General features: G+C 37.4%; 1 protein-coding gene across 2 annotated transcripts in view; it reads right to left on the bottom strand.

Annotated features, from left to right (window-relative positions):
• CA10 (carbonic anhydrase 10 (inactive)) overlaps positions 1 to 24,685 on the bottom strand; it is a 372,251-nt gene that overhangs the window by 290,150 nt on the left and 57,416 nt on the right. For both annotated transcript variants that reach the window (XM_026711241.2, XM_087925164.1), the window contains one exon: positions 14,970 to 15,044. In XM_026711241.2, the coding sequence (XP_026567026.1) occupies positions 14,970 to 15,044 (75 nt within the window). The remainder of the gene's footprint in view (positions 1 to 14,969; positions 15,045 to 24,685) is intronic.

Genomic DNA, 24,685 nt, shown 5'->3' with positions numbered 1-24,685 from the left:
TCTTTGCTTCATTTACCTGAATTTCTCCAACTCCTTTCAGTTTCTAAAACATTTATCAGGGCTTGAAGGGGAGATAATGAACCTTTTTCTTTAACTGAATGACTTCTACCAAGTATTGTTTTGTTTTAAAAAGACCATTTTTTTCTATGCCCAACAAGGGCTAGATTAACTTGTCTTATTTATTTATTTATTTATTTATTTATTTATTTATTTATTTATTTGTTAATTAATTAATTATATGCTATTCCTCTCACAGATAAAGTGACTCTGAGTAGCCTTGATATACTGTATGTGACAAAAAGCCATTTCTAATTTGTGGAGTTGAGGATTTTGCATTTATGTCTGCAATGATGCTACATTTATAAGACAACAGTTTTATGAGAAATGCAAAGGATAACTTGGATTAAATAAAAGAAAACCTCACTAAATTCACTGAAATTAGAGTGATGAAAAATGCATTTAGAGTGATGAGTTGTTTGCATTAAAACTCTTTGACTATATAACTGTTTTTAAAAAGGAAAAGTAAATTTATGCAAACAAGCCTGTTTGAGCAATTCCAGGTAGAAGAGAAAAAATGGATTTCAAATCTAAAAGCATTTCAATTTACACAACAGAGCAATCCTAACTGCGGAGATTAATTTTCAAAACTTTCTAGGATTAAATTGACAGCATGCAGAGATGTTTCTCTTCCTCAGTCTTTTTATTCTCTCCCCAGGCATATACATTTAGTTTCAATTTGTGAGGAAATTATCTATGCATGTGCTAATGAATTTGAGTTGTCAAATTCTGAGAATTTTTGTCAGGAAAAAAAGGGCTTTAGTTTCAATGGATCCAAGATTTCGAGCCTGTCCCATTTCAAGGCTGACTCATGGAAATTACATGGATGGTAGGTCCATAGCAGCTGAACTTTCTTCAGATTTAATTGCACCTCATTTAGGGAATATTATACTGTATCCATTAGCATCTATCATTGTTTTATATATATATATATATATATATATATATATATATATATATATATATATATATATATATATATATATACACACATAATAGCTCACACTTCCATTTGATATTCTTCACTTCTTTGCATTTTAGTACATGTGAATATTTATGAGTTCACTCCTAACAAAAAGCATTAATTAATATTTGTCCTTCCCTTCTATTCAAAAACTATTAACTCTTCCTTCTAAGAAATTCCAGATACTTGCGCTCTGATGCTATATATATTTACGTTATGGGATTTACTTCCAAGGAAGTAAATTGCTTTATATAGTGTCATGAACACAGAGAGCAACAAGTTGAATGCCTTTGTTAATCCTAGGGCTAGCCAAATATTTTGAAATATATTCCTGGTTTGTATTTAATTTCTTAATTAATTATTAACACACACTTTACTTAACACCAGATGGCATATTGACATGTTCAGGAAGTATATTAAAGTCCACAACAACATCTTCATCCCACAAGAAATCTATATTTTAAATCAAAGCTTTAAATCATCCTGATTTAAACCAAATCATCCTGATATACAGAATTTACCAAGTCCAAAAGTCCATTTGACTACATTTGTCCTTGGCTTAAGCTGTTGATCACAGCCTGACTCTCCAGTCTGTTTTGGCTTTACTGCTTATCAATGCCATCATAATATACTGAAAGTTAGATGAAGTTAAAACTCTATGGTGTGTGTGTGTGTGTGTGTGTGTGTGTGTGTGTGTGTGTGTGTGCATTTCCACGATTACTTTATTTTAATTTATATCCTAGTTAACCAATTTAAAGAGAACATTAAAAATCCTGGAGACTTGACTTCCCTGGAGAATTCAGCACTTCAGCACTTCTGCAGGCAGGTGGGATGCAGGCATATAATGTTCTTTGGGGTGCTTTGTGGTTAGTTCAGCTGAATTAAATATTAACACAGAATAAAGCAGATAATGTGCAGTGTCAATTTTTTAATAAAAGTTAAGCCTCAGTGTGACAACTATCAATAATTCCCCCACCGCAATTATTTTACAAACATCCTTTTGGGGAAAATTCTTTGACTACATTATGGAGCTATAATATTTTTGAAGGCCTAAAGCAAAAAAACAGAGAATAGAACATTTGGGTCTCCACAATGCTTCTCATGATCTTATCATATTGATTGGCAACATGTTATTGTATATTATGGTTCTAGCAGAATTAAAATGTCAGGAGGAGATTCTAATCTACATGCTCTAACAGTGTTTCTTGACCTTTGCAACTTTTAAAATTTGTGGACTTCAGCCTGGCTGGCTGTGGAATTCTGGAAGCTGAAGTCCAAATATCTTAAACTTGCCAGGGTTGGAAAACACTGCTCTAACATGTAAGAGGCTTGGGATGAGTCAACTGAGGCTCTGCATGGAGTTAAAATCTGCCAGTCTATGTTTTGAGTTTACATAATCAGGTTATAATAATATAGCTTCTGCTGACATGGAAAAACAAACCTCCTGATGATTTCCATGAAAAATGATTCAGTCCAAACATTAATATTTGAGGAAATACGTTTGGAATGTACCAGCAGAATTCCTCATTATTAGAAGGTTGGATTCTTGAGGTCAACAGCCTATAAATGCTTAACGGTATTCTAGAGAGACACTGATTTGAAAAAGAATTTTTAATGGGATTTATATGCTGAATTTTCTTTGCTCATTACAGATAAATGAAGAACATTAGATCAGTAAGGCTTGTTTTGGATTAACATAATTAAAAGAACATAGTATTACATAGTTAAATAATATGCCATAAGAATTTCACAAATATGCTTACACATATAACAAACATTCGTGCTGAGCAATTAAGTTAGTTCTCCATTAGTTCTGTTCAGTCTACTACAGGGGTGGGCAATTAATTTTTCCAAGGGGCCACATGAAAAACTGGGACTGTTGTGGAGGGCTATTGCCCCCCTGGCCCCCTGCTCCCTGCCGCTCCACTGCCCTGCACCCATTTCCTCATCCAATGTTGTTGATACTGTAGGCTAAAAAGAGACAGACAAAAGGCCAGATGTGACCCATTGGCTGTAAAATGCCCAGTTCTGGTCAACTGGCTTCCCTTTCGTTTCTCTTTTTGCAAAGATTGCAGAAAGACCAATTAACATGGAGAGAATAGAAGTGGATATGTATTTGTTCCAGAATTTATTTATTTATTAATTTTTATTTATTTGATTTGTCAATCACTTACAAGATAATAGGTATAAGTATATACATAGTCATGAATACATAAAATGGGTACATATAAGAAAAATAAAAGAAACAATAGGACAGGGACAGTAGGCACGTTGGTGCGCTTATGCACGGCCCCTACAGACCTCTTAGGAAAGGGGTGAGGTCAATAGTAGACAGTCTAAGGTTAAAGTTTTTGGGTTAGGGTTAGTATCTGTTCCAGAAAGAAGTAGGGCTGCTATGCTTCTCATTCCATCTCCAGACTAACCCGAATCATTGTTGGAAGTTTTTGATAAGAATGATCTCCTAATATGCAGCACCGTATGATCATCTGATTGATGCTTGTTCAGATGAGTACAGGAAAATGTAGCTGAAAAATTACGTAAGAGGTTCTATACTAAACAAGGGGAAAACCCTATCCCGTTTTTCTTTATTTGCTTTGAGAAAATTATTCACCGAACCACACACTGTCGGTTGCCTGGTCTCTCCCACATTCTGTTACAAATCCTTTTGGCTTCCTGAAACAAGGGAGGGAAAAAAAATGTTCTTTTTCCTATTGTGTAAATCTTCTCATAAATTCAGGATTCAGAATCTAGCTTTATTCTCCACAATGAATATTTCCCTGCAGGAAAAAAAAACACCTACCAAGTATGTTTTGGGTTTCAGTAGCTTATAACCTAGGCTTTCATTGTGTAACAACTTCTACCCATTAATAAAGAACAAAGAAAAAAGAAAAACAGAGAGCGCATGCCCTAATTTGTATTTAGTTCAGCTGCTGGGGGAAAAAAGGAAATAAATACATTAACAAGGTTAACAATATTATGCAGGAGCAAGGGAACAGTTTGCTAGAAGAATGTTATATGGAATATTGATGCACTCAGAGCATCGAAAGACCACAAGAACAGTCAAAAGCTCATTTAGGCCAGAGTTCTGTTCCCATTGTGATCACTTAAATGTATTTGCAGACCTTATAAGCAACAATGTTCCCTGGTACTTTGGATATTAGAAGCAACGTATAGCTGTGTTTCATCCCTGTGGATGCCCTCACCCTTCATGAATTCATTTTATGTTAAAACTGTTTTGATCTTCAACTTTATCTGTACAGCTTTGCTGGAAGTGTTTTAAGAGGGGAAAGAAACAAAATGCACACCAATTTTCCTCTCTCATTTTTGGGCTAGTGGGAACATTTATAAATTTTGGAAAACATTATACATTGTTTTGTAGAAAAATTAGTGGCGAGCTTAGTCACTAGCAAAATGAGAACAAAGCACTGATCAGAATGCTATCTCCCATGTAGCCTAGCCTGCCACCACATTTCAGGATGGTTGGTGCTTGTTTTTCGTTTTTATGGAGAGGGGACACACTTCTGAGGACTGGAGTGCTATTATCCCTTGGTTTCAGAAGGGAGTTTGTTTATTTATTTAGAAAATTTGTTTGCCTCCCATCTTGCTGTGAGGCGACTCTGGGCAATTTACAACATTACAACATTAAAAGCAATTAAGAACCAGATAGATAGATACTAGGCTAGGGCTTATTTTCAGGAAAATATGAGGGGTGGGGAGAGAGAGATGCATACATGCAACATATTTTTTTTCTTTTTACAATCCTGTAGTCCCTTTTATTGGGGTGGAATGAGTGGAGCTGAGCATTTACTGGCCAGATGCCCTCCCTGATGCCTATGCAGAGTTTGCAGCAGATAGATTCTCTTTGTACCCTAAGAAACATCTGCCACTGACTAGAATTGAACTCTCAACCTTCCAAGTGGGAGGCGAGTGTCTTCACCTCTAGGCCAGTGCTCTGTCCACATACATACACATAGAGATTATAACTAAAAGAAGGGGAGAGAGGGACCAGAATGTATGGCGGGGAGGTGGGATCTGTTATTGCTTCATCAACCACTTCCAGAGTGACACACCCTCATTTGGGGCTCAAGCCAATTGGTAGAACTAGTTCTTAATTGAGCCTATTTGGGGCCCCAAGGTATTCCTAATTTTTTAAAAAAGGTATTAAAGGCTAAGATTTTGCCAATCTTTCATTTTAATTACATTTTTTAAAAAAATGTAAAATATCGGATGATCAGGAAACCAGGCAGGCACCATGGGTCGCCATGGACACTATTGTAATCCTTGCTATTCATACTGAATAGTCACAATCTATCATACTAACCCACCTTCCCTCCTTTTTTTCTAGTTGTAAGCCCCCAAGTAATTTTTCTCACAGGACAACTATTCAACTGCTTATTAAATCTGGTTGTTGTTTTCTGACCCTGAAGCTTTCAACAATATTCTCTGCAGGATGATGAAAGCTGTACACATTATTCTTAGTTGTGTCAGAGATTGGTATAAAGGCATTACAATATTGGCAGTTTTATTTTCAATTCCTTTCTTAATGATCCTCAGCAGTGAACTTGCACAATGAAGAGCTGCTTTCACTTGGAAACCCATCACCCTCCTAAAATCTTTTCCTGGTCAATTTCTATTAGCTCAGCCTCAGAATCCAGTAAGATATATATGAAATTAGATTTGCTTTGTCCCAGTGTGCATGACTCAAATTTTGCTTATGTTAAAATGATGTCAATCTTTTTTAATACCCATGTCTCCAGGTTTTAGAGCTTTTTCTTTGGACTATTTAGCCTAAGTAATTTGCTGTTCTGTTAGCAACCCAAGCCAACTCAGTGTACATTCCCAAAACCAGTTAAAAATAATTGGTCCCAGTGCTTGAAGGACCCTACTGTTTATTTCCCATTACTGCAAGAACTGAATATTTATTTCTACTGCTGGCTTTCTCTTCTTTAATCAGCTATCAATTCAGAAAGGTTTTGCCTGTTTATTTCATGGCTGCTGTGGTTTGTTCACAAGTCTTTACTGAGTGACTTTGTCAAAAGGCTTTTTTGAAAATCTAAGCAATCAATGTCTACCGGATCACCTTTGTAAGTGTTGACACCTCAGGGAACTTAGAATATTTTACTGAGGCAAGTCTTGAAACCACTAATGTAGCATCAGCACATCTTGTCTTTCAGTGGGTAGATAAATCCAGGGGTGGGTTTCTTCCAGTTCTGTCCACCTCTGTAGAACTGGTAGCTCTCAAGAGCAGCAGCCATAGAACCAGTTCTATGTCTGCTGATGTTCTTGCCCACCCACCCACCTGGGCTCTTACCTGACCTTTATTTCCTGATTTCAGCTGCCAAACGAGCCACAGCTGCAGTTTAAATAAAAAGGAAAAGGGGGCTGTTTCAAAGGCTGCTTCTTGGCAGGCAGCATGCTAATGACATGCTAATGATGATTTATAGGCGGGCGGCTCACAGCAGACAGGGAAGCTCGTAAATCCCGAACCCCTGTAGTTAACCCTTTCATATCCCACCCCTGGATAAATCCACTTCTTTATATTGCTATTTTCTATAATTTCAGTTCTATAATTTCTAGTATCCTGCTCTTTTTGGGGGAATTAGAAAAACCCCAATTTTTAGAAGACACCACACATTTTTCTTAGCTAAATTCCTAGCATTTGAAAAGTTTCAAAAATTTTTGAAGCAATTTGAATATTATGACATCCCCATTCAACTTTTAACACTTTTCTAATTTAGGGGCAGTTCTCTTTGACAACCCAGGGATTTCTGTTGTACTTCCTTCACTGTTTTCTGCCTGTACCCATGCATGTGTTATGGTGCTTATCATTCTGATTACTTCAGCAAAATTCATGCTTTGCACAATGCCCTGAATGTACAGGTATTTAGTTCTTTTCTTCTTCTTTCAATTATATAACCACTCATATCGCATAAGCAACTCTTGGGACACCCAGTTAAAAATAGTACATTACAATCATACCAAATGAAAATTAAAAAACAAGGGCATACAACAAGAATAAAACAAAAAATGGTAGCCATCAACAATAGTTAACAGTATCTCATAGGTTCACTCAACCTCCTGATCCTTATGCCCAAGAGAACATCTAGCCCGTAAGGTCTTTCGGAAAAGTCAGCAGGTTGAGGACAATCTAATCTGGGGGGAAAGGGGTTCCAGAAGGCAAGTGCAGTGACAGCAAAAGCAGGTTTCTAGATCCTGCCGGCTGACACTCTTTCATTTACAGGACCTGTCAGGTCTGTTGTGGTGGACACAAGCAATCAAAGACAATCCCTCCTGATCCCATGCCATGTAGAGCTTTATAGGGAACAACCAGCATCCTGATGTCAACTCATATGGGAACCAACCAAAGTATGTACAAAAGCTCACCTGGTCATGGTCATTACTTGCTCCTTGAGTAGCTTCTGTGAGCCCAGGAACAACTTTAATTCTTAGAAAGTGAAATAAAACAAAAAATAATTTAAGATTTGGCTGGTATTTTCCTAAATTTTTTTTCCTTGGGTAACTTTCAGATCCTGTGGCTGTGAACTGTGTATGCAATGCAAGATTGATGTTATAAAATGGCAAATCACAGCACTGGTGGGGTGATTACTCTTTTCAATATCCATCTTATGCAAAAGTCAAAATTATGAGATGAGGTATCACAGCATCAAAACACTGATCTGAGATAATCAATTCCAATAAAATCCCTATCATCCATGCCAAATGATGGCAGATGCCCTGACTGAAATGCATGTTTTGAATATTAGGATAGAAAAGCTTGCTGGGACAATTGAGATGAGACAGCTGAATCAAAGTAAGAAGTGTTGATTCATCCAGCAACTCCATGTGAGCAGTGAATACAAAAAAAGTAAGCAACAGAAGGCAAAGCTGCATGTCTTACTCAGCAGCCTACAAATTCCAGAGAAAACAAACTTTTGTTGTCCTACAGAGATGTAAGGATCACATGAGAGAAACAAAAGTCATTGAGCCAAGATGGAGTGCCAATAAATAAATTCTACCAAAACATGAAGCCCAAAAGAGTTTGTGGATCTAAGACAAGAAGTAGAATACTGTATACAAGAGAAGTAAAGTTAAACAGTGTTCATGCTCCACACAAATGCTGATATATTTTGCAAAACAGTTTAAAGTCTCATATTGCAATATGAGCAAGCAAAGCAAGGTGAAATGAATATTGTCTTCAGCAGGAGTGTCACATTCAAGGCTTGCAGTCCGCACCCGGCCCGTGGGGTGCTTAAATCTCACCCACGGAGCCGGCCTGGAAATAGCAAAGGGCCAGCCCTATGTACCTCTGGCAGCCCAAACAGGGTGCGGGGGCCACATGTGATCCCCCATGCCCCATTTTTGGCCTGGATGGCCTCCTGCAGCCCATGCCAGCCAAAATGGGGCACATGAGGGGCCCCCATGCCCCATTTTGGCCAGTAGGGTGTTGTAGGAAGCTGTCCAGGCTGAAAACGGGGCCCAGGGGAGCTTGCATGACCCCCACACTCCATTTTGTCTGGCAAGGTGCTGCAGGAGGCATCCATCTCATACCCCGCCCCCCCCCCCAAGCCAGCCCATGAAGGAGAACTGCAATGCTGATCCGGCCTCTGAAGAAGTTTGACACCCCTGGTCTTCAGCAACTGACTCATTTTCTAATAAGAATTTTTTGAAATTTCTAACCATTAGCTCCACCCAAGTTTAGCTGGTGCTCTTCATGATTCTGACTCTTGGAAATAGAGAGAATACTCTGTTCAGGATGCTGACTAGCCCTGCAATATGGAACCTGGAGTTTCAGGGACCAAAAATATCAAAGGGAATAGTTCAGCTTCATGTTTCACTGGGAAATGAGGTAAACCAGGTTCTTCACTGTTGTCCCATAACATCTCCCCATCCCTTGAAGAAGTAGCAAAAATAGACATAACATTTTAGATAAGTTTTAAACTATGTTTCCTCTGTGTGTTTCAAAGAAAATATTTACTTTTATTTTATTTAGTTTAAAAATAAACCATAAATGAATTTCAATAGCACCATAAAACAAATTCAACAATAAATGAGAAATAATTTGGTACAACATCTGGAAATAAAAATAACTTTTAAATCCATCACGGTGAGGAGTATCTGTTGAGGTATAAGATTTAATAGCTGCTAGCTGCTGTAAGTCTGATGCAATGTAAGTCTGATACAATAAGGATGAATCAGCATAGCATGAGCATTGCCCTTTAAGACGAAGAATGGGTTCACATAAGTCTTTACCCCTTTAAGAGATATTTATATAAGGTTGACATTATAGAGGGCGTGTTCTCTCTCCTTGTGTCCAGTATCCATTGCAGAGTTCTCTGTGTAGAGTTGATTGCTTGTAAGGTATTTGCTCATCATGTACTGTATATTTCTGTATATAGATAAACCACTGTTAAATGTCTAAGTCTCTGTGTGCTGTATTTTGCTGCTGGGTAGTCTCATAATAGTAGTCACACTGAAAACTCTTTGACAGTATCATAACATAACAATTACACTTTTCAATGAAGGAAATATCTTATCAATCATCAAAGCTTTCCAAAATGATGAGGTCTTAGAAGTTCTCTAAAAGCTTCCAAGGGTTGATGTTGATCTAGTCTTGAATGGAAATCCTGCTCTCTGATTTTAGAAATAAAGCTAATCAATTGATAGCATAAAGTAACACAATATTAATGTATGTATAGTTTATGTAACCTACCCCTTCTGTATAACTGAAAGTGAAGTACAAAAAAACCAGTATTATTTTGCCAAAAGGTTTGGTAACATTTCTAAAAATATTAACTAGCAAATATTCCAAAGGTAAAATTGCTCAGGTTAAGAACCACAGGGCAGCAATCATAGTTTTTGAACAAAGATTTCTTGACAATAAATCATTTGCTTTGGAGACACTTTCTTATATACATAAAAGCTCTCCAAAACATGCAGGGGAGAATAAAATGATTTTTCTAGCAACGTAGATGTAGAGGCCCCCAACCTTGATTGGACAAGTGGGCACAATTGGAATTTTCAGGAGACACCATGGGCACTCTTGAAGTATGACTACTTGGCAGGCATGCCCAGCCTCAAAATGGCTGTTCTGAGAAACATAAGCTCTTCCGAAATGTCAATGTACCAGAATGCTTTTATCCGTGGTGGCACAGTAGTTAGAATGCAGTACTGCAGGCTACTTTTGTTGACTGCTGTCTGCCAGCAGTTTGAGTCCCATGGGCTCTAGACTAACTCAGCCTTCCATCCTTCCAAGGTTGGTAAACTGAGGACCCAGATTGTTTGGGGCAATATGCTGACTTCTTAGAGAGGGCTGTAAAGCACTATGAAGCAGTATATAAGTCTAAGTGCTACTGCTATTGCTATCCCCTTTACCCTTTCCATCTTATTCCCTGAATATCTTTGTTTTGCTTTTCTATTGTTGTTTGGGGTTTGGGGGCTTGTACTGTTTTTGAGTATTTTGTTAACAAGAAGCCACTCTTGCAGGACCTCAAGACTAATGGGAATCAGCATAGCTGCCTTTCCTAAGCAGCAGAAAGAGATTATTGGAGTGAGAAGTTGCCTATCCTCTCATTATTTTCAGTAAAGCATCAAGCCCAGGAAATTATTTTCTTGATAATATACATAATTATTTCTCAGTGGCTGGAATAGTTTCCTTATTATATTTAAGATGACCTACAAGCTTTAAAAACCACACTCCTATGAGTCTGTTCTATTGCATAAAAGAGTAGATGAAAAAAGTAAATAACACTGGGGAAAAATCTTTAAATGCAGCACTTTTCCTCATATAACATATCTTCAAATTATCTCCTAGCATTATACTAAGATTTTTGTAAAAATGCTTTAAAGTAAAAGGGAAGATGATCAGTTATTAGAAGATTACAAGATATATTTTTTTGTCCCACGTTTAGCATTCAGTATTCCCGAATTAAAGCAAAGATGGGCAAGTGTCATGCAGTGGGTTACTGATGACATGCCTACCGACACATAAATACCAACAAGCTATATGCTAGACACATATTTTCTTGTGTGCCACACGATTCTCTTTGGAAGCAACTAAATTACAGTTAATGTAATTAACTGTGATGTTGTATCAATAATAAGAAAGGCTTTTTTACGTTGCATGTTTTAATCAACTTTCCCATAAAATATTTCTACTCCACAATTGTTTTACAAGTGGTCACTTTTAATAAGATAATTATCATATCTGTATATTCTGCATTTCACTTCCTTTTGAGTAGACTGTTTAAAATTCTTCTCCTATTATCCCCACATACACAAACACATGCTTGAAACTCTGAATAAAATTTCATCTGAATAAGAAGACTGCGATCAGTAAAAAGTTATATTTAAGGAGCTGCAAAACTCTTGTGCTCCTTTCTTCGCTCAATTTATAGCAAGAGAATATTTTCCTATTCAACATTTCCCAGAAAACCCACCACCATTGGATACGGAAAGATAGTAATCTAGTCTGCTTTGTTTACATGAAAGCGAAAATCAGATTAACTTCTCCCACTCAAGTCATGATAATCTTCTTAACTCTTATCCATTATTTTTCGCAGGCAAGTCATGCATCAATTGTTTTTCAAATGATCAGAACAATTATATTAACTGATCTGAACCTTTAATGATGATGTAAGATAAGTTACAACACTTACTATATGGCCTTCTTTATCTAGTATAATCCTCCTCCCACAATGGAGTTCATAAATTCACTTGTAGGAAATACATAAGATCACACCAAAGGTGTTTTTTTTAAATACTAAAAGTAGCTAAAGATTCTTGAGAAGTTCTCATAAAATAGTCATATTCAATATGCTTGCTTCCTGCTCTAAATTGTGGAGGGGGAGAGGAGGAACAGGATTATATCTCAAATTCTAAATGAATGGCATTTGTTTTAGAAAAGCATATTTGGGTCAAATATAAGCTTCTCATAAAGAGGCAAATAGGCCAAACTTTGATGATGTGTGGAAATCTCAAACCTGACTATAAGACTAGTAACGAATAATGAACCTCATATAAGTTTTTGTAGTCAAGGGATGGCAGGTTAAGTTATCTGGATGGTCTTGAGACTGAAAAATAAGAGCCAAAATCAAGCTCAATGTCACATAAACATTAAGAAGCCCCGTGCTTAATTCAAGTAAGCAATCCTTGCCTTTTAGCTGCAAACATATAAAATTGCAGGAGCATTAAGTAATGGAGGAAGGGATTGTTGTGTATTTGTGCTATTATTTTTGTGTGGTGTGGACTGTGAGGTGGCATGAGTCAAGAAGGATGAATTTGCAGTTGGAGACCCAGCAGGAGCAAATAGGACCCAAAGAGAGAGATCAACTGAGAAAACTGGCAGGTGAAAATAATTGCAGGTTTTAGAGATCAGAATAGGTATCAGTGGAAATGCAAGGTTTGAGAATGGTGCTGAAATCTAAGGAGCTCAAAAAAAGAATTGTATATTTCCTTCTTCTCATTCTTCCTCCCTAGGACAGAACTTACCCTAGAATTGAAAGCACAGAAAGAAGCTGCATGAAACAGTTAACATCCCTCTGAAATTGAAATAGGACTGTGTATGTATAGTTTGTTAAAATAAGGCCACTGGATATATCAAATATCACTGTAAATGCAAAACTGTATGTACTTGTAAGTAAAATTCCTGTCCCTTTGTCCCAATTTCTGACAAGGAGTTAAGCATTGGGAGTATGGCAAAGCAATCTATTGCATATTTGCCAGTGAGGAAAATTGAACTATGGAAAAAGAAAACATAACAACATTAAGTTTAGTAAACACATCTTCTCTCACCATGTATGGAAGAAATATTAAGATATATTTAAATAGAAGCTCTCAAGCATTATTGTTGGGATCAATATGCTAACTCTGTAAATTGCTTAGAGAGGCTGTAAAGCACTATGAAGCAGTATGTAAAGTACTATTATAATTCCAAAAAGTCTTGCAATGTTAGACCAATTCATATAACTGTGAAGGAGATCAGGCAACAATTGCATGTTAGGAAGAGCCTTCGAAGGTGCACATATTCCAACATAGAATTAGAGCAAATCTGTTAATTAGAGACAGGGACTAAAGGCTATCCATCATCCACAAAGGTTATACTCTTACTTTGCCACATAATTCCAGCTGCCAAAGCAGCAGCATTTATTCTGCCATTTTTAAGCCTTGGTTTCCCAGCTAGTTTCTCAAGGAAGTGCATAATGGATCACTTGGATTACAATTTGACAGATATCTCTCTCCCTCTCCCTCTCTCCCTCATTTTGAAAAACAAAAAAAGGATGAGGTAGCAGGGAAAAATAAGGTTTTCAGGGTATTCAAATGATATGAGTCTAAGGGCAGAATGGTTCCCTACTTTAAAAAATAACTAAGTTACCAAGTCCAGGATCAAAGAACCTTCAGTCTTGTTAGAAATCATGCTTCATAAACCAAACTTCTGTTTTTGATTCAGACCTTTAACATTTAAACAAATCAGAGACTGTTGTGAATATCTCTTGACTGTTAAAATCAAAACATGAGCAAAAGGCTTCAATATTTGGGTAAAAAAATGAGTCTGAGATGCAAACCTGAGGCCCCTGAGTCACAAGTAGATTTCTGAAGAGTTGGATAATATCTCCATTGCCCTTTTAAAAAATCTAGCCAATTTTAAGTTTTGATATAGAAAAGGGGGAAATGTTTGGATAAATGGGAAGTGAACATATAAAACGCAATTTAAACATATTTTTTAATCCTGGAACTAATATCTTGTTAGTGCCATTTTTTCTGAATATCACTCGAAGTGTGTGGCCTTCACAAAAAAAAGTTATACAACTGTATGTTATGATTTAAAGCTCTTCTTTCTGTTTATAGGCTACTCTCCTGAAGCAAATATATGTATGACAAGTTTTTTTTTAAACCCCTTCTTACAAGTGGTCAGTCAAGAATTCTCAAGGGGTCAGTGAGCATTTCATTATTCATCCTTCCATACACCATATTAAAACTTACACTGGATATATACAATAGAGCATATACTCATCACACATCCCTAACTACATGAATGTATTTCCTTGGTTTCATAATATTTACCTCAATGCGCATATGTCCAAAATTTTCTGTTTCCAAGAAAACTAGTACTTAATTGCAAAAGAAAGGAAAAGCTATAGATATTTATTATCATACATCTCATGTATGTATCTCGGAGTAGCACACACAATTTAAATAAAACAATAAAAAAACCTAAAGAGCATAAATAATACCCAAACTGTGGAATACATTCAAAGTCTTATGTACAATAGAATAATTTGATGGGGTCCCTAAGTTACATGAAATCCTCAAGTTTGCTGACAAAACCAGATTTAAGGAGATTTCAAGAGGGTCAGTGAGGCTGGGGCCTATCTCAAAAGAAATATTATAAACCTGAGTTAACAGGAGGAAAATAGAACATGTCAAGGTTTTGACTTGGAATAATCGGAATAGTTTAAGTACAGAAAAAATAAGAACCAGTTCCTCCTCACAGCGATCAAGTATGTTTCCCATATTTTTCCTTTAATTAGGATTACTCCTTTCTATCTCCATGGTTATACCCTTCTGAGAATTCCCAGATGATTTAAAAACAATCTTGTAGAAATAAGAATTCCACAGATTTCAATGTAAATTGAATATAGGAAAAGACAGCCAAAAGCAGGGGCCATATTTTTTCCTCTCCAACTTAAGAAACACAATTTGAAAATCAATAAAGTTAAAAAAAAACCACAAGGTTTTCTATACATGTAACTATGATGCTTCATCTAAAGTGAGAGATATAGAATCAATCCAATTATTGGATTATGTTTTGGTTTTTGTTGTAGTGCACAGCTGTTGGTATCTAAATTTTTGAAATTCCTGAACATAAAAGCCAACACTACATGTTATGATGTATATCAGAATAAAATAGCAATAATTCACATAATGTTTGAATAATGAATATAGCACTTACCTGGAACAAAGCTTCCCTGGACCACCTCCTTATAAGCCCACCAGCCTTCATGGATTTTTGGTGAATTCTGCTGAGCTAAAGAAAGAAAAACAGACCAATAAAAAATAGAGCAACAAAATTTTCTATTTCCATGATACAATAGCTTTTAGTCTTTCATATAACATTGTCTATAACACCATACAAAATAGGTCACAAAGTTTTGTATACAGTAGCTTCTAGAAGAGTTGATGGAGGCCATGCTCTAATTCTTAAATGGGATAGCAAGTCTTGTTTGTATCAATGAGGCTTATGTACAAAGAGAATCTCAAAAGTAGTCTTCAAGGACCCATTTTCATTTGATTTAACAGCTCTCAATAGACTACTGAAAGCTATTACCAAAGTGCAACACGATACAAATTCATGACGTATTGACAGAAGCAAAACTTCCCAACAGTAATATGCAGACAAACCAAGAGTGGGAGATAATTAATCAATGGAAATGGTACCCCAAATTTTGGTCTTTAATCAATAAATAATCTGAATGCACAATAAAACATTAGATGTTCATTTTAAAGAACATAAACTTCTGAATCTAAAGCCAGCATTTAACAAAATTGGGTAGATTTACATACAGACTTTATCTTTAAAGAAACTGAAATTTTGTATTAGAAGGAATGTTCTATTTCTTAAATCGATATTATTGACTTGTATATGATTCAAAATTTCAATTCACCCCCAAACCCTGAGATTATTGCAACCAATATGTTCTATCTATCTATCTATCTCTGAATGTTCCTGGGTCCTTAATGTTCTCCAAGCTTGGGTTTCCTGCTGCAGACATGATACTACCACCGGATAATGTAACATTGTCAGTGCTCTATTTCCAAAGTCCAAAAAGAACAACAACTTAGCATTTCAACTCTCAGCTGTGTGTTTTTATCACTATTATTCTTACGCTTGGTTGATACAGAACTTTGGGTGGCTTTAAGAAATTGAAAAGCTGTCTGATTGGCATGGTTCTTATTGAGTGTCCCGGAATGCTAATTAAAAATGCAAGACATAAATACATAAAATAAATACAGTATTGGCTCTTGAACTCTGCTGGTGAGCTATAAATGCTGGCATCATGAGCAGAGCGTGGCAAACAAAAAAAATCATAGTGGAATGAATGTTTCCATTTTGTTATTGTAATGAATATTATTTATGCAGTTAAATACAGTCAGCCTTCTCCTACAAGTAGTTGTTGATTTGCAACCATTTGTTTAATGACTGTTCAAAATTACAATGGCGCTGAAAAAAATGACTTACAACTAGTCCTCACACTTATGACGGTTGCAGCATCCCCATAGTTATATGATCAAATCCAGGTGCTTGGCAACTGATATGTATTTACGACAGTTGCAACATCCTGGGATCATGTGATTGTCATTTGCAACCTTCCCAGCTGGCTTCCGACAAGCAAAGTCAATGGGGCAAGATGGATTTCTTTAACAATTGTATTAACAACTGCTTAACAATCCTGGCCAAAAAAAATGTAAAGTTGGAAACAACACACTTAGCAACCACCCTGCTTAGAAACAAAGCTTCTGGTTCCTGTAAGGAATGTAAGTCACCTAACAGTTGGGTTGGAAATATATAAACCAGGATAGACATTTAATACTGTCTCTTTAAGGGAAGGTTAAAATTGTAATTGGGTGTGGTTCCACAAATGGCCATAAGATGGAGACAGAAACCTGGTTTGGATGTCCTGTTGTTAGTTGCTAGTTGCTAGATATTCTGGTGGTCAATGTTCTTGGTTCCTGCATTTTTCCCTATTGACTGTTGCTGATTGTCTTTATTCTTGGATTTGATGTAAGTCAGTTACTGAACTGTTTTTGATACTGGACTTTGTTATTGGATTATCCCTGGACTGAAAACTGACTGCTATAACCGTGTATGACTTGGACTGCTTGTTGGACTTTGCTTAATCGTTTACTGGCAGTAAAAACCTACATTTTACTATACAGTGTATCTGTGTGCTGGTTGTGTGTTATTCCTCACCACTCTCACTATGTCTCCCTGTGTGCACTCATTCTCCCAATGGGGAATTACCTCAACACTTCCAATTGTGGTTGTAAGCCAAGAACTACCTGTAATGTCACATAAGTGCAATCTTAAAGAAAACTAACAGCACTGCAATGAATGGCACATTCAAAACTAGGAAATGTTACTAATTGCTAAGAAAAGAATTGTGAAAGAATCACTTTTTGACCTGTGTGTCAGGTGTTTGTCTTAGAGATCATATTATAGGTAAGAAGACAGGTTTATCTGTTTTGTCCAGAACTGCCTGGAATTTCCCCCCCTGTATTTTCAAATAAATGTTAAAAATCAACCTTTCCCCCAATCTTTCCGCACATTGGTTGCATAATAGCAATCAGCATTAGGGCTACCACTTCTGGACCACAAAATCTAATAGATTGTTAAATGGTGGAAAAGAAATACAGAGAATTCTGTTCTCATCTAGTACTTTTTGCAGCCCAGATATGGTAGCCATCATCATCATACTAACAATCAATTAGATTTTGTGGTCCAGAACTGACCCTTGAAACTTTGAAGAGAAAGGGGCACATGCTTAGTTCTCACTGTCTCTTAGTGTTGTTTTGAAATTTGACCTGTTACAAGACAGCCAAGTTTGAGTGTCCCGTGCACATCTTTAATTGTTGCTATTGATATTCAGAGTTAAAACCAGGATTGCAAACCAGTGATCTGCTGAAAATCTGTATCCTATTAAAAAAAATGGGGGTGATCATGTTATTAGATTTCTAAAAAAGGAAGAGAAATTCTCTAGTGATGTTTGTACTAGGCTAGGATAATTTGGACAATATCACAATTTTTATATATGTTTCTTAAAATATTTGTCTTTTAATTATTTATTCATCACATTGGGCAACATTTTCAATCTTCATTCTTAAACCTTCCTGAAAACATATATACATAGAAGCAAATCAAATTATAAAATAAGTAAAACTTTTACTCTGCAATGTATGTAACTTTTGAGAGGGAACACCTAAAACATATAAAATATTTTACCTTTCTCTTTTATATAAGATAAAGGTCATTTGGTGAACAAAATACCTGCTTGTGAGGTGTTTTTTTTGCTGAACAAGAGAAGTAATATTATTAAGTTTTGTGCTAAATGATGCATGACATTGAACTCTATTAGGAAAAAGGTAATGCTGTCAGTGCCATTATACTTATAAGATGCTTATGAGGTCAACAAGCATCAAGTTGACTCTAGAAAAAAAAAAAACCAAACAGACAGTAAACAGGCAGAAAAACATTATGTACTGAATCCTAAATCACACTATCCTGGCAATAAGAGATACACATGAATTTACCAAAAGGTGTACTTATATCCCGTAGTTAAGTCAGATGGGTTGGGGCACATGCTCTGAATTAGTGTGCCAGAGATCTGAAAGTCACTTAAAATAAGATGGAGGAAGAATAAAAAGTACTGTTAGGGCTCAACTTGAATTACAGACTATGGCAGGAGAACTAGACCCAGGGGTGGGATTCTACCAGTTCGCACCTTTTTGCTAGAACCGGTTGTTAACATTCTAAGCAGTCCGGAGAACCGGTTGTTAGAAGAAATTACTGATCTAATCCTGTGAAGAAGGCAGGAAGGAAACATGCTGGTGTTGCTTACAGAAACTGCCTCTCCATTAACCCTTATTACATTCTTGGCAGGACTTCCTGTCTCAGGAACTTCTCTGGAGTTTTTTTTTTCTCTCCTTTGCTGGTACTTTGCTTTTGTGGAGTGACCATTCAAAGTTACAATGGCACTGAAAAAGTGACTTATGACCATTTTTCACACTTACAACTGTTGCAGCATCCCCACAGCCATGAAAGGCCAGGTGAGGAGATGCGTGCCTCGATGTGAGTGATGATGAGTTGCCCACGCCCAGCCAATAACATGACCACCAAGCCACGGCCACCAACTAAGCCATGCCCACAGAACCGGTTGTTAAAAAATTTGAATCCCACCCCTGATAAGAGCGCAGGGTATCTGTGTGTGGTATTGAAAAGCAAATGAGAAAACAGATCCCAATGTACATCATTGTCTTTAAGAAAACTGCACTTGAAAAGCATGACTGATAGAAATTTGCACTGCACCTTGTTTTAAAATGAATTCTGATATACCAAGCAGGATTTGACATTTCATTTTTCAGACAGACAACGAAAGGGCTGAGGTGCCATGGGAGGTAAAGGATCTCTCCCACTATACACACACTCTTACACACACTCTACCATATGAGTAGTGTTTGTAAATTGTGCAAAGAAGGCACCCTAATCCACAAAGCTGGATTAGCAACTGACATCTCAAAAACAAAGGGCTGTGAAATTAAAATGAAACTGCCACACAAATATGTCTTGTTCAGGATCCAATGTGGGCCACACAGCACAGCAGGGCTGTGCTCTTTAATCTCTTGCCCATCTGACAACATGGCACAATGCCTGCCTGCATTCCAAGGAAGTCTGACCTTACAATTGGGCTGCTGATGCCAATTGTCAAGAAGGGCTTTAAAAATAGACAGCTCAAATTGTCCTGCCCATATCATAATTCTCTTTCATGCCACCCGAAAATGCAGCTATGACCAAATTGTACACAGGCATCACATTTGAATAAGCAAAGCAAGCACGTCCTACTGCATTATACAAATAGCAATTCAACGAAAACTGCTTGGAGAAATATATCCGTCCCACAGGGTTGCATCAAACTGATGACTCCATTGTAGATTGAAGTCTTTAATGAGCTCTGCCACACACTTTAACGATTTCCCCACTTTGTCCTCACCATCCACAAACCGCAAACACATTTAGCATCCAGCTGAGCTCACACAGAAAAGCTTTAGCCAGATTCTGCTCAACCCCAGTTAAACACTAGCTGAACCTATCAACTAACCAGCATGACTTCTTTGTCCCAAATTCATCAGTCACTGAATTTGCCTCTCCTTTTCTCAAAATTTGCAAAACTCCATGAAGGAAAAACAAAACAAAACCTCAACACATTCAAATCATGTTGGTGCTATTCTAATAATGTGGCATAGTATTCCACAGATTCCAAAAAACCTGCAAAGCTACATTTGAGGTTAACAGTCTGTCCAGGAAGAAATGAAGGGCAGAAAATTTGAACAGCATGCAAGTTTCACCTCTAGCAAGAGATAGAAATGGAAGGACATTGATTTTTCACATGGGTTGAGGAAGCTAGTAGTAAGATTCTGCATAAGATTACTACCGATTTATAATCAACATATGGTGTACCACAGCAGAGATAAAGTAAAACCATTTTGGAGTAACTACATGTACTCCATGTGACTACATAGACTATATGTACAATAACTACATGTAGATTATTCATTGGTTGGTTGGTTGATTTACATTTTTATGCTGCCTATCTTATAAGGTGACTCTGGGTGGCTTATAAAAATTATTTTTATAAGGTTATAAATTTCAGCTTTAATGGCTGGAATTTGCAAGCTATACAACAGTTATGACTTTACAAAGAAGCAGAAGACGTCCTAATGCAACATCCTGAGAGTTCTTACAAATCTTTGCAATGGCATGTTTGTGAAAAGGTAACTGATTTTATAGTTGAGGTGCCTGAATATGCACAATTGTTCACCAATATATCTAAATCAGTTTCGGCCAATCCATTCCTGATATTCTCATTTTCAGCATTATCACTGTGAAAAATGGAAAGAAATGTGCCTTATTCTAATTTCAGTACAGGTAGTCCTTGACTTATAACAGTTCATTTAATGACTGTTTAAAGTTACAATGGCACTGAAAAAGGGACTTATGACCATTTTTCAGTTATGACCTTTGCAGTGTCCCCATGAACATGCGACCAAAATTCTGATGCCTGGCAACTAGTTCAGATTTATGACAGCTGTGGTGTCCCAAGGTCATGTGATGACCTTTTGCAACCTTCTGACAAGCAAAGTCAACAGGAAAGCCAGATTCACTTAACAACTGGGTTACTAACTTATTAATTGCAGTGTTTTACTTAACAACCGAGGCAAGAAAGGTCATAAAATGGGGCAAAACTCACTTAACAAACATCTCACTTAACAACAGAAATTTTGGGCTCAGTTGTGGTAATAAATCAAGGACGACCTGTGTTTGTACTCTAGGATATTCTTACCATTATATTTATAACAATTTCTTGTAAATAAATTAACAGAATTGGTTGTCTGTAGAAAAGGTTCCATTGAAGAAAATGCAACAAGGAAACTATTAACATCCAGACTTTACATATTGTATGGCATTTCATTGCCCATCATACTGTATATTAAGAAATTACAGGTAAACAGAGACAACTTCTTGTAAATGGTGCAGATGAAATATTGTTTCTAGTCTGATACCTTAATCAATACACCAAACTCGCTGTCTTTCCATATGTTGTCTCACTGAATCATTATGATTCCAAAACTGCAAAGGAAAGATATTGTGTGTGTGTGTGTGTGTGTGAGAGAGAGAGAGAGAGAGAGAGGGAGGGAGACAAAGGGAGAGAAAAAGGGAGAAAATGAGAGAGAGGGAGGAGGGAGGGAGGGGGAGGGAGGGAGAATGAGAATGAATAAGAAATATGAATATTTACTTGTTCCTGGTACCATATCAATTTACTTAATTTTGTGTTTCTTATATTTGCACCTTAATTTTTATGATTTATAATTTTTAGGATTGAAGTCTATCCCTTCCCCTCCACTGAACCTCAAGCCAAGCCTTCCAGCCTCTGCATTCACAGAGGCATCTAAGAATAGCAGAAGAGATGCCTGTTGTCTTTGATGAATTGAGAAGTCTTGCACAACCCGGTACCGTATTTCCCCATGTATAAGCCACCCCTTTTTTCCAAAATTTTCAAGCCCAAAAAGTAGGGGGGTGGCATATACAAAGCAGGTACACTTTTTATATGTGAAAAATGCATAAAATAATAAAGTAGGAATAAACTGGTTTTCCAGCAGTATGCTATACTTTTTTGTAAAAATTGTACGTGATGATACGATTACGAGTGCGAGTACGCGATAGAAATGCATATGCTAGGCATCGGCCTGAATGCTTCATTCCTACTCTCGTTCCGATGCGTAGATTGCTAGCGTCGCCCGCACCGCTTTCGGCGTCATGACCGAAGTTGTAGATCTAGACGTCGAATTTTGTTTCTTTGTAAATTTTCTTTCTTCATAACTTGTTTCTCTAATAAAATATTTTTTTCAAAACTTCACAGTCCAAAAATTGGGGGGGTGGCTTATACAAAGGGGGTGCTTATACATGGGGAAATACGGTATTTTCTTTGGGTAGAAAGGGAAGGAAAAAAAAACAGCAATAATGAAAAAAGAGAGATATGGGAAAGCATATATGATAAATTGCAGAAAGACTTCAAGAGACGGAATGGGGAGGAGAAAGAACTGGTACACTGTAGGCTTTAATTTGAAGAAACCATAAAGTAGGATATTGATAAGAGTTGAAAGCACAGCTTGAGAAGAGAACAGCATGGCCTAGGCAGATTGAAAGCCTTGGTAGTAATTGCAGTTTATTTCCTGAGGTAAATGATTCCTTGTAGCATCAGACTTATGATTATACACACCCAACAGAGGCCATAACCTTCCTGAGCTTGGAACTCAAAAGGAGAATCTGTCAACAATCCTGCAAGACTGGAGAGCAGGGCAACCAAGGGGTGTGTGACAGGTTGTGATCTCGGCAGTTGTTGAGAAGAGCAAAATGGTGGGAAAACCAGGGGAAGGTAGATAAGATTCTGGTGGTGATAGCAGAGGTGGCTGCTAAGAGGCAGGGGGGGAAAGCAATCGCACTGGAAGTTCTGGAAATAGGGATATCACATATTGGAACAGGGAAAGCTAGAAATTGGTCAATTGAATAGGATGACAAATGGGCCAGAGGAAGGAGGATACCTTAACTATTTAACTTTCTTTGCATTTGAGACAAAAAAAAAAGCAAAATAATGTTCATACATATGCAATTACTTTTCCCAGCATCGGAAAAACTGGCTTTTCAATCACAGTATTTTCCCAACAAATCTTGATTTTTCAAAAGACCTGCTGGCAATAATATAGAATTGACGATGACACACTTTCCAAATTTCACCATGGAAACATACCATGCAGATCATGTGATTACAGTGCAGATTACAGTGATCACAGATTTAAGGGGCAGGATTGAAGCTGATTGTTGGAATCAGGAAATAAATTAAACGACATAAATCTAGACTGTCGACTCTTGTTAACAGATGAAGGGGAGGGGAAAAAAAGCATGCAATTTACCAGGCTGCAATATACGGAAGTTTATGACTGTTGTGAAAACAGTAAAACAAAAAACAAAACCAAAAACTAGACATTCAAAAAGCCAGTTGATATTTGATTTTAAGGCTATGACTGCTGGAGAGAAGACATGAAAGGGAAAACAAAAAAAGGCAGAACAGGCCCTCTTTTTGCTGGCTATCTGGGTAACCCTATCCAAGAAGGAAACAGACAACTGGAATATACTACGCTGAGACCTCTGCAGTTAGAGGAGGGGGAAAGGTAGTGGGAAATAGGGGGCAATGGGTTGGTAGATTGCACTGCCCTAGACATTCAATCAATTAATTTTTATTATGGTCACAGACCAGCAAAGAGGGAAAAGAAGGTGCTGGAAGAAATGGCAGACCAGCCAAAAAAAATCTTGCTAGGATGAGAAGGGATGAAGGGAGGCTAGAATAGAATGGCAATGTGGATCAACATTATCTCTTCATCCATCTATCCGTCTCTTCATCCATCTCTTCATCCATCCAATCAGCATTTGCACCAAGACAAATTATCCAATCATACTTGGCCAATAAAGAATTCTAATTCTAATCTAGGTTTCGCTTGTTCTGAAACCTTCTCGAACTACTAAAGCAATCCAGATTTTATTTCTGCTGAAGTGCGACTAATTAAAAAGAGTTTGTGTGAGGAATAGCACAAGGGTCCAAATGAAGTCTGAGATGCTGTCACGAACTTGTAGTTTTTATATAAATAAATATATTTTACATCTATAGATAATACACCAAACAAGATAATCAAGCTAACAGGAGCATCATGAGCAGAGGTGGTATTCCGCAGGTTCTGACCAGTTCTGGAGAACCGGTAGCGGAAATTTTGAGTAGATTGGAGAACTGGCAAACACCACCTCTGACCGGCCCCGCCCCCACCTATTCTCTGCCTTCCATTGAGTCCCAGCTGATCGGCTGGGTCTTCTTTTGTTGCCCTGCAAAGGAGAACAGAGCTGGAAAGCAGGTTAGTGAGGTGGGGAGGGAATGGGGATTTTGCAGTAACCTTCCCCCAGGAGTGAGGAGGGAATGGAGATTTTACAGTACCCTTCCCCTGCTGTGCCCACAAAGCCACGCCCACCAAGCCACACCCACAGAACTGGTAGCAAAAATTGTTGAATCCCACCACTGATCACGAGGTAAATCGCAGAGCACACAAGGCCCATAGGAGAAAAAGGCAGGGGAAAAGAGAAACTCCCCTTCCACACCCATAACAACAATCACAGCATAGATTTGCCTCCAGCAGGAGTCAGCGCTCACCAACCAATCAACTACAACTGTCTGTTCTGACTCACTGCACAACCCCATTGCTCCAGCTACTAAATTTAAGTATCTTAACAGTTTGGCAGAACCTATGGAATGTGATGATTTCTTCTAGGTTTGAAATAACAAGAAAAAAAGT

This window comes from Pseudonaja textilis, chromosome 2 (genome assembly GCF_049901715.1).
Source record: "Pseudonaja textilis isolate UNSWEBS1 chromosome 2, rPseTex1.2, whole genome shotgun sequence".
NCBI lineage: Eukaryota > Metazoa > Chordata > Lepidosauria > Squamata > Elapidae > Pseudonaja > Pseudonaja textilis.
This window is presented reverse-complemented; position numbering and strand designations above follow the sequence as displayed.